Below are 15018 nucleotides of genomic sequence, written 5' to 3' on the forward strand. Positions count from 1 at the left end.
TTACTGGGGGAAAGGGGATGGTGAGGGACAAATTGAGAGTTTGAGATATGCAAACATTAACTACTATATATAAAATAGATTTAAAAAACAAATTTCTTCTGTATAGTACAGGGAAATATACACAATATCTTGTAGTAATCTATAATGAAAAAAGTGTGAAATGAATATATTTGTGTATACGTATGACTGAAACGTTATGCTGATCACTAGAAATTGACAAATTGTAACAGTATAATTTTAGAAAAGCTTAATTGACCAAAAAAAAAGTCAAGAAGAAAAAAAATATATATGTGGATGTATATTCAGCTAGATTCCTAGTCTTATCACTTAATGTGTAAGGGGAATGATTTTTTTCCCTCTGCCACCTTCTTACAGGTTAATGCTTTGGGAGTCTCCCTGGGCCTTTCCATCACCTCTCAGTGTGGAGACTGTCCGCACTTCCTGCTAGAACTTTGGTGTTCTTGTGGCTTTAGTTACTGTCTCTATGTTGGGATCCAAATCTGCATCTCTAGTCCCTAAGGCTTTTTTATATTCTTCTAACTGCCTGTCAGAAATTTTCAACTGGATGTTTTATAGGCACCTCTTCATGTAAATCTTTACTCTCCCCTGGGGCTTTTAGTTTGACCTACAAACTTTTTGCAATCATGTTGGTGTATTTCTCTCTTTTCACCTTACTGTCCTACATTGTTCTCTCCCACCCCTTCTGGGCTGGTTTCCTAGCTTCTGAGCATCTCCTTCCTTCACCTTGGCCTGGCTACTCAGATGTCAGCTTTCAGAGCCTGATCTCTGGGAAATGTTTTTGAACTCCTCTTTGACCTCCTTAAGACTGGGTCAAGTGCTTCAATGTACCCTGTGATACCTTTTTCCACCATAGCATTTGTCACTTAATATAGTATTATTTTTGCCTGTTTACTAGACACAAACTTCTTATTCACAACTTCCTAACACGTAGTCTGGGGCCTGGCACTTAGTAGGGACTTAATAAAAATTGGTTGGATAAGTGAGCAGTATTATGAAATGTCCCCAGTCTAATTAGCTGTAATTAGTCTTCTACAACATTATTTTTAATGTCTTTGATGGTATTGGCATTTAATAGCATAAAGGTTCGCCCAGTGTTTGGGCATTTTCCTTTCTTTTTTTCTTTTGAGTACAGCACGAATGGGTTTTCATAGCTCAGTGTTCAGAAGAAGCCTCCCCTTTACTTTCTCATGAGAGACTCAGCTGAGCTTAACATGCCTGGGTGGTGCACCTGATTAGGATAACAGAACCGGAGCTGTTTCCCAGCTCTCCTGTGTCCTGCTTTATTGCCCTATTCAGCTGCTTATATAGCTCTTATGAGAACTTCATACAAGCTTCTGATTATTTTTTAATTTACCTACCCTCAGACTCAATGGAGGTTAATTTAACAGTCTCATCCTCTCCCAACAGGGTGCTGCTAGCTAATAATATGTTTGAAAAGAATTCTCTAACCTAACAACCTCCCCATATCTGTTTAAATTTTGTTGTTGAGACATTTGTGGAGCTGGCTCTTATTTATGATTTCCTCTTAGTATTTTGCTAATACCAGGGTAAGGAATTGGCCCTTGTGTACAGAATGAGGTACTTTTCTTTGGGTGGTATCTGACCGGCTAGCAGTATCTGGCCCATAAAAAGCGGCCTTTACCCCCACTCCACACTTCTCTAGCCATTCCTTTCCTGGTTCTCTTGTTTCCTGAATATGTATTTCCCAGGTGCTCTTTTGGGCCTTGTTTTTTCTTCATCTTCATCTTAAAACAATTGCAAAGATTATTGACAAATTTTACTTCTTGGTTATCATCTCAGATTGCAGTTGCTTCTTGCATATCCCATAAACCTGAGAGTGAGGCTTAGATAACTCAAGTATCTTACATGATTAACTGATTAAGCGGGGCTCTTTTCCCTTCCTTCACTGAAGTTCTGAGTTTCTCCTGTATTTGTAGTTTTTGAAGACTGTGACTATCACTGCTGTCATCTGGGCTTTGAACCTGGCCAGATCATGCCAGTTTTATTTTCCATAACATTTCCTGAATATCTCTATGAGGCACACCCTACCACAGTCAGTTCAGGAATGAATTGTCTCTGACCTGCTCACCACTCTTCCATCTGACCCCTTCCTCCAATGCCTTGTGAAGGTGCACATTCACAGGGAGCCTCGGGGGCTTGTCTTTCCTAGCTCTGCAATGTTAACCACCTGTTGCAAATTGCATAGCCCTTAACATTCCTACCAGTTCTGCCCCTCTTTATCAGGACCTGGCAGTGCCTTTTCATGTGAATTCTCTGATTCTACAACTTAAGCACCAGATGAAGATCTTTTGTAACTTTCTTTCAAAATTGTTCCAAGTTTAAATAGACCCTTGGCTTTCAGCTATTATCTGCTGTTTAAAAACAGTGCAGTGTTTTTTGACTGGAGACCGTGGGCTCTTAAATACTGGTGCACCTCTAGAAAGATCCAAGTATCATTTGGAATTGTCGTGACCTTGTCGACAGTCTTAAGTGAGTAGGCCATGGGACCAAGGTCAAAGTTCACAATAACTTGCATGTGTGTGAGGTGGGAAGTAAATGTATGCATGTGCCAATAGCATGAGAAAGTATTATGAACAATACGCATGCGCGGGCATAATAAAAAGACAAGCGCATACGCACGAGGAAGCGCTTCACCCGCTTGTACTGCGATAAACTGCTGTTTTGCTCCATGTCAGCTCCTCACGCATCATGTCAGCTCCTTGTGCATTTTTCCACTTGGGCAGCTCACCTCCTCGCATCCCTCTCCAGCCTCCCACGGCTGACAGACCTAAACCAGTATTTCTCAGATTATTTCTAAGGCTGCAGTTTTGCTCATGCTACTTCCCTGTACCCCAAAACTATTTGTATTCCCGCTGCTTTCAGAATGTTTACGTAAATTCCAGATAGCCTGGCATTCTGGGTGCATTACATTTTGGCTTAGAACTGTTTCCAACCTCATAACCTGCCATTTTACACCATATTCCTGGTATACCTCCTGTCACAGCCAGATAGGTGTATCTGAGGCCCGCTGGTCTGGGGTGCCCTGTTCATTCCCTCTCCCACACCCTTCATCCTCTACGTCATAAACTCTTCAGTTCCAGCTCCATCATAAGCCTTCTCTGGCATGCCCAGATGAAAATACCACACTTATCACCTCTAACACCTAAAACTATGTACACTGGATGATAGTTTTTTCTATGCACTGCTCCTACTCACTGGATGTTCTCACAGCAGGACTTTATATCCCTACAGCACCCAGCAAATAATAAGCACTTGCTATTTTTTTGATGAAGAAATTGTCACTTAATCAGTTGCCACCTGTGATCCACCTGTTTGTAAGTTGAGACTACTGTGGATTCATTGGTTTAGCTCCACACTATGAAAGTCTTCTTTGTGGAAAAACTTGTTCATAAAGGTGAAATTTCCCTTAGCTCACCATGATTCTGTTCCGCTAAACTTCTAACTCATTTTGAAGTTTACAGTTAGGGCATGAGAGTCAAAGTGAGCCTGTGGGCATATATATTTTTACTTGATAAGTTGTAGAAATTTACCGGTATATTGAGAAGATGATCAGACTAGGACTCAGAATACAGACCTAAATTTGAGTTCTACATTTCCACCTAAGCTAAGTCATTTAAAATCTCTTGGTCTTAGTTTCCTCTATAAGGGAAAAGTTGCATAAGATAGTTTCAGGTGTCAGTTTGCAATGAAAAAGCCTATATAAATGCTTTTGAACAGGAGGCTGCAAACTTTTTCTTTAAAGGGCCAGATTGTATTTTAGGCTTTGCTAGCCATAGACTGTTGCAGCTCCTCGACACTGCTATTAGTAGCTTGAAAGTGGCCATAAACAATATGTAAACTAGCATTTCACTATTTTATTTATGAGAACATTACTATAGTTTCATTTTTATGGAATTATAAAATAAGCAATACTTATCTGTGCTTGAAAAAAGTTCAAAATTATGTCTGCCTGTAGGATGGTGGGTGTGGGGATTGACAGCGTAGGGACATGAGAGAGATTTATAGGGTGATGTTAATGTTCTCTATCTTGATAATGGCTTGGATCATATAGGTTGAACTCAAGTAATGGTACACTGGAGGTTTGTGTATTTCACTGAATATAATTTGCTTTCTCAATTTTAGTTAATATGCATGGAGTGTTTAGGGGTAAAGTGTATGGACATCTGCAACATGAAATGCATTAAAAACAGATGGTGAATAGATATAAAATAAATATAGTAGACTACTGTAGAATCTAGGTGGGTTTATGGATGTTCACTTACATTTCTTCTAACCTTTCTATGTATTTGCAAATATTTCTAATTAAATGTTGCAGAAAAAATAATAAATGAATATATTGATATTTTCCTTGACTTCCTTCTACCTGTCACAGATTCTTTCCTGCAGGTAATGATTGCTTGTCAGTTTTCCTACCAGTGCTTTTCCAACACATTTATGTAAGTCTGTCTGTATCTCTGTATGTGTATGTGTATAGATGGGTCTATGTGGAATATGTAGGAATCATTTTCTTTTCCACTTTTACATGAATAATAGGAAGAATGTATTTTCTTGAACTTATTTTTCCCCACTTAATGTCTTGATTGTGTTTCCTTGTATTTCCCTATATATATTATACATGTATATTCCTTTGAATCATTGCAAAATATTCCACAGTGGAGGGATATATATCCAAGACTATATATATATTTCTTGGTGATATATATTTAGATTTTTCCATTTTTCTCTTACAAATTGCTGCAGAGCAATTAGTAAAAGAAAAAAACTATTTCTCTAGGGTAGACACTGAGAAATGGAATCACCAGGCTGTAGTATATGTTTATTTTTATACTAATAGATTGTCCTCCTGTAAAGCTGTACCAGTAGTCCCTCCAGCAGAGATTAAATTACCTGTTTCTTTTCAACTTTCTGAGCATTGATTATCAATTTAATTTTTTTTTTTTGCTAATTTGATAGGATTCTGGTATCTGGTTGGGTTAATTTGCAGTGTCTCTGGTGACTGCAACTGAGCATATTTTTATGCTTACAACATTTCCATTTCTTTACAGTCCTGTGCTCATCTTCTTGCTCTCTTTTGTCTTGTAATTCCTTTATTTTAGAAATCGTACTTGTTTTAAATTAATATTTTCATTTTTATGGGCTATTCCTAATCATTTATCCCAAAATATATTGCATAATCTGCCATTCCTCATTATTTCAATTACCAACTGTGTTGCATGCATAACTCCATTTTATATGGATCCTTTCCTAGACACTGTTCTGTTTTGTTAATTTCTACCTCTGTTCTGTGCCATTATCACACTGTAGTATGTAAGCTCTATGTAAGTGTTTGTAAAATAAAAGTAATGTGTGAAGTTTGTGTGAGTACCGTCTCTCCAATTTTGGCATCTGTGTAGTATTAGCTTTATAAAAATCATTTAAGTAAACTTGCAGAAAAGTAAAATATGTGTAGAAAAATAATGTATTTCTTGAAAATTGGGAGAACCAACTAAAGACATTTGGACATTAGAGATAGAGTTCTTTTTATTTTTTCTAAGAACTCCTGATTTGAAAATGTTAACCAGCTCTTACTTAGATGGTACCAGTAGGTCTTACTGCTTTCTCTTCTCACCGTTGCTTTATGTATTTTTCTTGTCTCAGATTTTTTAAAAGAAAATTTTAAAAAATGAAAAATATACAATTACATTAAATTTCTGGAATTTAGTCTATGAGATTTGTCCTTTTTCTCATGTTAGACAGATAATATATAAGAAAGTTTTCTCCCCCCAACCAAAAAAAAAAAATATATATATGCCTCTAGAGGGCAGCATTCCTCATACAACAGATATGACAAATAAAAAAAGAATTCCACTGTCCTAGAAGTTTAAGAAACAAAAGATAAACAAGCTTTTACAAGTTTCTTTCTTGTAAGATGTCTCAGAATCTTTAACATACTATTGTGCATTATGACTCATCAATGGGCCACTATTATGGTACACAGTGTTTCCTCAAACTTAATCACAGAAACCTTTCTTCAAGGACCATCTCTAGTGACTACTCCTACGGAATGCATTTGGAAACAGTCTAGTAGAGAAATTCTCTAGTTGACAAGTTTCAATTCCTTTTTTTATTCATAGACTTGCACCTATGATTTTTAAAACAGGTCTTTAGACATCCCCCTCTATTCACAGATCATGACTGAGAATGGAATAAGTATTTACATTTATTTTGGGAAAATCAGAAACATGGAGAACTTACTGCTTGACTTGCTGAAAGGACAACAGCGAAAGAAAGAAAAGAAGACAAATAAAAAGCAGAAAAGAAAGAGAGAGAGAGAGAAAGGCTGGTGCTATAACTAGTTGAGAGACTTCTAGCTTTAAAAACCACAAAGCAGTTGAGGTATGCATAACAAAACATTTTCATACTTACCCAAACTCCGAATATTAAATACTTGAACTCCATTAACTTCTTTCCACAGTCCATGTCAACTGAAATTAAATTTCCTAATTTAAAGATCTTTTGTAAGCCTGATGAGACCTCTATAGATCTCTATAGATGAGATGTTCTTAAATTGTAACTTGTGAGAGAGCGCTTAAACAAAATTACTCCCCTCTTTTGTTGTCATTTGGTCTTTCACTGAAATGATGAAGGCAGGTTTAGAATATAGACATGCCCCCACTCCCCACGTACTCCTGCAGAATACTTGGAGAATAATGGGGGATGAGCCATGACTTCAAATATAATACATGTGTCCAAATGTTTGATTACTAAATAGCCTTTTTCCATAAACAATGTTTGAATTTTTTTTTTTAATTTTGCATGACTATGAGGCATGCCACAAACACAATGCAAGTACAGGCATACCTTGGAAACACTGCAGGCTCAATTCCAGACTACCGCTATGAAGCCAATGTCACAACAAAGCAAGTCACAGGAATTTTGGGGTTTCCTAGTACATATAAAGTTATAGTTACAATATACAATAGCCTGTTAAGTGCACAATAGCATTATGTCTAAAAAAATACATACCTTAATCAAAAAATACTTTATTGTTAAAAAATGCTAATCATCCACTGAGCTGACAGTGAGCTGCAATCTTTCTGCTGGTGGAGGGTCTTGCCTCCATCTTGGTGGCGGCTGACTGACCAGGGCGGTGGTTGCTGGAAGCTGAGGTGGCTGTGGTAATTTCTAAAAATTAAACATTGAAGTTTGCTGCATCAATTGGCTCTTGCTTTTACAAGTGATTTCCCTCTAATGTGTAATGCTGTTTCATAGCACTCTATCCACAGTAAAACTTTTCAAATCTGGACTCAATTCCCTCAAACCCTACTGCCATTTTGTCAAGTTTATGTCATATTCTAAATCATTTTTGGTCATTTCAACAATCTTCATAACATCTTCACCAGGAGTAGGTTTCATCTCAAGAATCACTTTCTTTGTTCATCCATAAGGAGCAACTCTTCACCCATTCACATTTTATCCTGAGATTGCAGCTAATTCAGTCACATCTTGCTCCACTTCTGATTCTCATTCTCTTGCTATTTCCACCACATCTGTAGTTCATTCCTCCACTGGAGGTTTAAACTCCTCAAAAAGTCATCCAGGAGGATTGGAATCAATGTCTTTCAAACTCTTGTTAATGTTGATTCTTTGACCTCTTCCCACAAGTCACAAATGTTCTTAATGGCATCTAGAATGGGGAACCCTTTCCAGGAGGTTTTCACTTTTCTTGGCACAGATTCATCAGAGGAATCTCTACCTATGGCAGCTGTAGCCTTGCAAAATATATCTTAAATAATAAGACTTGAGAGTTGTAATCAGTCTTTCCATGGACTGCAGAACATATGTTTTGTTAGCAGGCACATAACACCAATCTCCATCAGAGCTCTTGGGTGATCAGTTGCATTGCCAATGAGCAAAAATGTTTTAAAAGTAATCTTTTTTTTTTTCCTGAAGTCTCAACTGTGAGCTTAAAATATTCAATAAACCATGTTGTCAATAGATGTGCTCTCATCTAGGCTTTGTTGTTCCATTCATAGAGCACAGGAGAGCAGACTGAACATAATTCTTCAGGTCCTGATGGTTTTCAGAATGGTAAATAAGTACTGGTTTCAACTTAAAGTCACCAGCAATCTTAGAACCAAATGAAAGTCCTAGATGGCATCTTCCAATATAAGGCTGTTTCATCAACACTGAAAATCTATCGTTTAGTGTAGACACCGAAATGAATTCTCTTATTGAGATCTTGAGGCTGACTTGCTGCACTTTCTCCATCAGCCTTTATTGTTTCCCCTTGTACTTTTGTGTTATGGAGATTGTGTCTTTCCTTAAACCTCATCAGCCAACCTCTGCTAGCTTCAGCCTTCTCTTCTGCAGCTTCCTCACCTCTCTCAGCCTTCAGGGAATTAAAGAGAATTAGGGCCTTGCTCTAGATTAGGTTTTGGATTAAGGGAATGCTGTGGCTGTTTAGATCTTTTATCTAGAAAAATAAAGCTTTCTCTGTATCAGCAATTAGCCTGTTTCACTTTCTTATTATTTGTGTATTCACAGGGTAGCACTGTTAATTTCCTTCAAGAACTTTCCTTTGCTCACAATTTGACTCATTTGCACAAGAGGCCTAGTTTTCAGCCTAACTCAGCTTTAGCGTGTCTTCCTCACTGCACTTAATTGTCTCTAGCTTTTGATTTAAAGTGAAAGACATGCAACTCTTACTTTCATTTGAACACTGGGACCACTGTAGGGTTATTAATTACCCTGATTAAAATATTGTTCTGTATTAAGGAATAGGCAGGCCTGAAGAGAGGGAGGGAGATGGGGGTACGAACATTTGGTGGAGCAGCCAGAACACACAGCCTTTACCGATTTTTTGCCATCTTAAATGGGTGTGGTTTTTGGCACCCCAAAACAATTGCCATAGTAACATCAAGGATTACTGATCACAGATTACCACAAGTATAATATAATGAAAATTTTTGAAATATTGCAAGAATTACTAAAATGTAACACAAAGACATGAAGTGAGCAAATGCTGTTGGAAAAATGGCACCAACAGACTTACTTAACATAGTTGCCACAAACCTTTAATTTGTTTAAAAAAATGCAATATCTGCAAAGCACGATAAAGAAAAGTGCAAAACTAAAACAAGGTGTCCCTGTAGCTTTCAGCAGCTCATTCCAGGTTTCTTGAGTCATACATAAGCCCTCTTTGTACTGCTCCTGTGACATTAACATTATCAAAAAAAAAGAAAAGAAAAAATGCTAAAAGGGCTATAATCTTTGGTCTCAAGTCATCAAAATATTTTAACCAAGTATATAACCAACTCTCAAAGTTTAATTTCCAATACATTAACTATTGGCTGCATGTGACTAGTGAACACTTGAAATGGGACTACCATTACTGAGGAATTGAATTTTTATTTAATTATAATTAATTTTTTCTAAATTTAAAAGCTGAGGCAATGTAAAATATCTATCTACAAAAGAAACATCTATTGTTTTTATCTAGTCAGCATCAACTAACTATTCAACTAAAATGAATTTTCTCTACACATCAATGTAATAATAGAGTAAATCATTTATTGAATTTTTTGCAAAGTACACAAGTTACAGTGATCCCTATGTAAATTATAACTGATAACCAGAGATAATTTTTATTTTAATTTTTATGGAAATTTTTAATTTTAACATATTTTGAATTAAGTTGTTTTCTTTAACTTTTTGTTCTGGGCAAAAGGGGATAGGGTATAACAAAATTTCAAAATTAAAACACAGGCATCCTACCCAAGCAGAATCAAGTGGAGATGCAGTGAAGCTAGCGCTGCCACCGGCACAGTGAAGTGAGACTAGAAGAAAACAATACACCAACTTTAACATGAATAATAATCACAATTAGCTCTGGTAGAGCAAAATTTAAAAACTATTACTTACATAAAAATATTTTAAACAACATGTAGACAATATTAAGAGACATTTTCAGGAAATGCATAGTACATTTTCATAAGAAGTTTCCTAAGTCAAAAGAAAAGCAACAAAATTATTCACCTGAGATCAGAATTAAATGTCCAACAAACATTTTAAAAAGATTTTTAAAGGATCTGAGCTTATTACTCTCATGAGCTATAGAATGGCATGGATTCTTGCAAAAAGAAAGGGAGGGAGGGAGAGAGAGATGAAAGAAAGAAAGGAAGGATGGAAGGAGGGAAGGAAATAGGGAAGAAACCATATTTAAGTAGAGAGATGGTAAATAAATTATTTCACTTATAGATATTTTATTAGAAAATTATGAGGAATACTAAAACAGATATTATAGAAAAAGTAGAAGGCCTTCAATTAAGCCACCAAACAACTGTCCGTCATATGGAAGACCTGTCTAACAGTATCAAAAATCAGTAGATTCAAAATATGAGAAATTACTTTTCTTTTAGCTTTAGATAAGTCATGTGATACGAGACACTACCAAAGTACAACTTTAGACACATTTTGTTTGAAAGAACTTCCAAACTTAAGAAGAAATATCAAATATGTACCTTAAAAAAATCAAAATTGTAGCATGGATTATTTTTCACCTTTTAAATGGCCAAAGAATTTCAGCTATATATTAAAATATTAGTTTCCGTCTCAATAGAGAGCTCCAGGCATGTTAGGTTAAAAACCTACACTTATTGGACTTTTAAAAGAAGAAACTGATATTCCTCTTATTGCTCTGCTCCACTGTATGATATACATAGAGTAGATTTTTGAAGGGGCTAGTATAGCTCAGCGATAGAGCGTGTGCCTAGCATGCACAAGGTCCTGGGTTCAGTCCCCAGTGCCATCATAAAAAACAAGCAGACATACAAACAAACCTAATTATCTCCCCCTCAAAAGAAAAGAATGAAAAATGTTTGTACTCAGCATTCTAAAGCTATGAAAAGTAGCATGTATTAAGTTGTTAAAACTGATAAGTATGTACCTGAAAATAATAAGAATCCTAGCCAGCTTACAAAACTACTGAAAAAATAGAAAACAATACATTTAAGAATCTTGTGTTCTTTGCTCAATGGTTGAGTAGAGGAAGAATTTCACAAAGATTTACTGTATTATTAAGGCTGATCAAGAAAGTTTTTTTTTTTTCAATATTCAATAATCAAAGACAAAACTGGCGCTGCTTATGTTTTCTCACTGGTATCTCAGTACAGGTAAACAAGCATGGCCTGAATTACCAAAGAAAGAGAAATTGTACCTAAGACCTAGTTACACAGGTACAGACATTTATGTTGAAATTGAAAGTTTTCATAATTGTGGGAGCCCGTGATTGGGTTAACAAATTGTAACAGATCCCAGCCCCTTATCTCCTTAAAGAAGATGTGCTTAGTAACTGCTTTTAGGTTTTAGCAATGACCCAGGTCCCTGGCTATAAACGCTGGGTGTGCCTGCTGTTAGTCTTCTATCCCCAAAATAGCCTTGGGATGGAATGATAAAAAGCTGCAGACTCAGAAGTGAGAAAGCTGGGTAGCTAATGACTGGAAAGATCTCCTGAGGGGGGCAACATAAGACAGGCACAGCCACCTGAGTCCAAGTTTTTAAGCAGCTGATTCTCAAATGTTCTGCCCTGATAAGCTGAAAGGCTCAAAACCCACGAACGTGATTCACCAAAAAGGGTCTTCTGACCTTGAGCCCAACACCAACAATAAACAAAGCCTTTGTACTCATTGTGATCCCACCCTGTCCTTCCCTAAATTCCTGCATTCCTCCTTTGACTGTACTCAATAAATGTGGGAGATTTGAGAGGCTTGAGGCTCCCAACTCCCTCTCTTCACTTTTCCACAGAGTCTTGAGTAATTTATTCCATCTCGGTGGGACTTCTGCTGGCCAGAACCCACAACTGGTGACGAACCTACAATAATATGATTTGATAATAAAGATTTTACACTTTTCCCTAACATTAATCAATGTACAGAATATTTTATTTACAATACAGAGTGTTGTAAAAATTGGCTGCAAAAATAATCAGAAATAGTTGAACACTTTGTTGTTTTGATCGAGTTTAAACTTGTTGTTCAACTTATGCAATATCCTTAGGAAATGATGTTAATAACACTAAGTTGACACAAGAATTAGTGAATTTGCTTAATTAGCACAGATTTGAAACTTTTAAACTTTTGCTTCAAATTCAAAAAAAGCATGAACAAGTTTTATCATTATAAACAAAAATAGTAAAAGAAAAATTTTTGGCACTTAATTCAGATATTGAAAAGTATAAGTTTCTTTGGAACAACTTAGTCATGTGAATCTACATTTTCAACAATAAATTGTTTGAAGTCTCAACTAAGATCAAATATTTTTGATGAAAATTTAGTGATCCAATCAAGATGTAAAAGACCTACTAGGTTTCAAGGAATTGGTTTAAAAAAGTAAAATAGATAAATAAGTTTATACTGTATAGCACAGGGAAATATACTCAATAACTTATAGTAGCTCATGGTAAAAAAGAATAAGAAAATGAATATATATATATATATATATTCATGTATGACTGAAGAATTGTGCTGTACACCAGAGATCACATAACATTGTAAACTGACTATACCTCAATTTAAAAAAAAAAATTACAAAATTTATTTAATAAATATAAAGTGAACACATAGTTCCAAAAACTTGAAAAAGTTTTTAAAAAAAGTAAAATATCTCAATCTTGTCATATTGTTTAAATGTTAGAATGATAATATCCTGGATATGTCAGATTAAATAAAATACATTAAAATTATATCTAGCCCTTTTTAACTCTTTTAAATGAGGCTACTAGAAATGTTTAAATAACATATGTGGCTCAAATTTTATTTCTATCACACAGTGCTATTCTACGCAAGAGTAACTAAAGATAAACATAATTAAGTTCTTGCAAGAGAAGCACATGCTTGAGAACATCGCTATCAACTACTAAAAATTTACCCTGTAAGTTCACTTTACAATAGCCCATCTCAGTAACTGCACAACACACAGTGAAGAAGTCTCAGCACCAGAATATAAATTTGCCCAAGAAAGATTCCGTGTTTGCAGATGGATGGGTAAAAACATACAGAAGGAGGCAAACTTCAGTAGTATAATGGCTTAAAGTGTCTTTCATAAAAAACTAAAACATGAAAGACCCATACTCTAGGAAACTAGTTGCAGAATATAACAGAAATGAATTATAAAAACATAACAAGAGTAATAAAATTAGGTGCTTAAAGTAAAGATACAAACTATACAACAGCAAAAAAAAACTATATCTAAATTTTACATCTTTGCTGCAACAGGGATAAGCATCTCATATACTATACTAACGACATCATAAGGGTGGACTCACATGAAATAATAGAACGGCAAAGCAAAAGTATAGTACTTTTAAAGTAAATGAATGGAGTTGCAAGTTGTTAGAGAACAGAAACAACTCTTGTGCATTTTCATGCTTCCCTCAGAAGCCCAGGAGCGTACATATCACATAATACTAAAGTTACTTCTTTATAATTTACTAAGTGCAATATTTTAAATGTTTAAAGTTATTCATAATTTTAGTCTTATCAAGAACAAAAAGTTAAAATAACACTTAAAGTGCCTAAATAAGTTTTTTAAAAGTATATAAAACAGCATGAGAAATGTATATTCAAAACAACATAGTACATAAGAATAGACATATACACCAATGAAACAGTACTGAAAGTCCAGACTTTAAGCCATAAATCTATTTTCAAGTGATTTTGATTAGGGTGCCAAGTTCATTCAATAGAGAAAGAAAGGTCTCCTCAACCAATTGTGCTGGAGCAACTGGATTTCCACACATAAAAGAATGAAGTTGACCCCTGCCTCACACCATATACAAAAGTTAACTCAACATGGATCAACAATCTACATATAAAAGCTAAAATCACAAAACTGTTATGCAAAAACACAGGGGTAAATCTTCATGATCGTGGATTGTCATGATCATGGCAGTAGCTCTTAGATATGACACCAAAGTACAAGCAACAAAAGAAAAAATAGATAAATTGGACTTCATCAAATGTCAAACTTTAAAATAAATAAATAAATAAAACTTTTGTACATCAATATATTATCAATAAAGTAAAAAGTTAACCTACCTAATGGGTGAAAATATTTGTAAGCCATATATCTGATAAGGGTTTAACATCTAAAATATATAAAAAATTTGTATAACACAACAAAAAGGCAAACAAGTTAATTTTAAAATGGGCAAAGGTCTGGAATAGACATTTCTTAAAAGGAGATATATAAATGACCAGAAAGCACATGAAAAAATGCTTAACATCATCAGCCATTAGAGAAATGCAAATGAAAATCACACTGAGACACCACTTTGTGCCTACTGGGGTAGCCATAATTATTTTAAAATTTTAATACTTTTTTTAAAACAAAATATAAGCACTGGCAAGGATATGAAGAAACTGTAGCTTGTTGGTGGTAATAAAAGCAATACATACACTGTGGAAAATAGTTTGGTATTTTCTAAAAAAGATAAAAACAGAATTACTATATGACCCTCAAATTCCATTCCTAGATATATACACAAGATTTGAATAAAGCCTCTAAAAAATATTTATACACCAACATTCATTGCAAGCCTTATTCACAACAGCCAAAAAGTGAATATAACCCGTGTTCATTAACAAATGAATGGATAAACAAAATATGATATATGCATACAATGGACTGTTATTCAACTATGAAAATGAATGAAGTTCTGACACACATTCTACAACATGGATGGACCTGGAAAACATTATGTTAAGTGAAATAAGCAAGGCAAAAGGGACAAATATTGTATGAGTCTCCACTTGTATGAAATATCTAAAATGAACAAATTCATAGAGACAGAAAGTAAATTTGAGGCTACCAGATTCAAGAGGAGGAGAGAACAGAGAGTTAATCTTCAAAATAACTCACTACCCCTACAAGCTAGGTAAAACAGATAATATAAAACAGCAAACGGATAACTGGCACTCTGTACCTCCACCAGTAATT

At 35.2% G+C, this 15018-nt stretch overlaps 1 protein-coding gene across 16 annotated transcripts in view; it reads right to left on the reverse strand.

Annotated features, from left to right (window-relative positions):
* Positions 1 to 5536: 5536 nt before the first annotated feature.
* LOC141575149 (junction-mediating and -regulatory protein-like) overlaps positions 5537 to 15018 on the reverse strand; it is a 41797-nt gene continuing 32315 nt past the window's right edge. For 4 of the 16 annotated variants that reach the window (XR_012502523.1, XR_012502521.1, XR_012502522.1 and 1 more), the window contains one exon: positions 9573 to 11893. Coding sequence is in view for 4 of the 16 variants with exons in the window: in XM_074353698.1 (XP_074209799.1) it covers positions 11626 to 11893 (268 nt within the window). In the remaining 12 variants the exon portion in view is untranslated. The other 12 variants (XR_012502524.1, XR_012502525.1, XR_012502519.1 and 9 more) reach the window with 11 other exon arrangements.

The sequence above is a fragment of the Camelus bactrianus genome, chromosome 26 (assembly GCF_048773025.1).
Source record: "Camelus bactrianus isolate YW-2024 breed Bactrian camel chromosome 26, ASM4877302v1, whole genome shotgun sequence".
In the NCBI taxonomy this organism is placed as follows: domain Eukaryota; kingdom Metazoa; phylum Chordata; class Mammalia; order Artiodactyla; family Camelidae; genus Camelus; species Camelus bactrianus.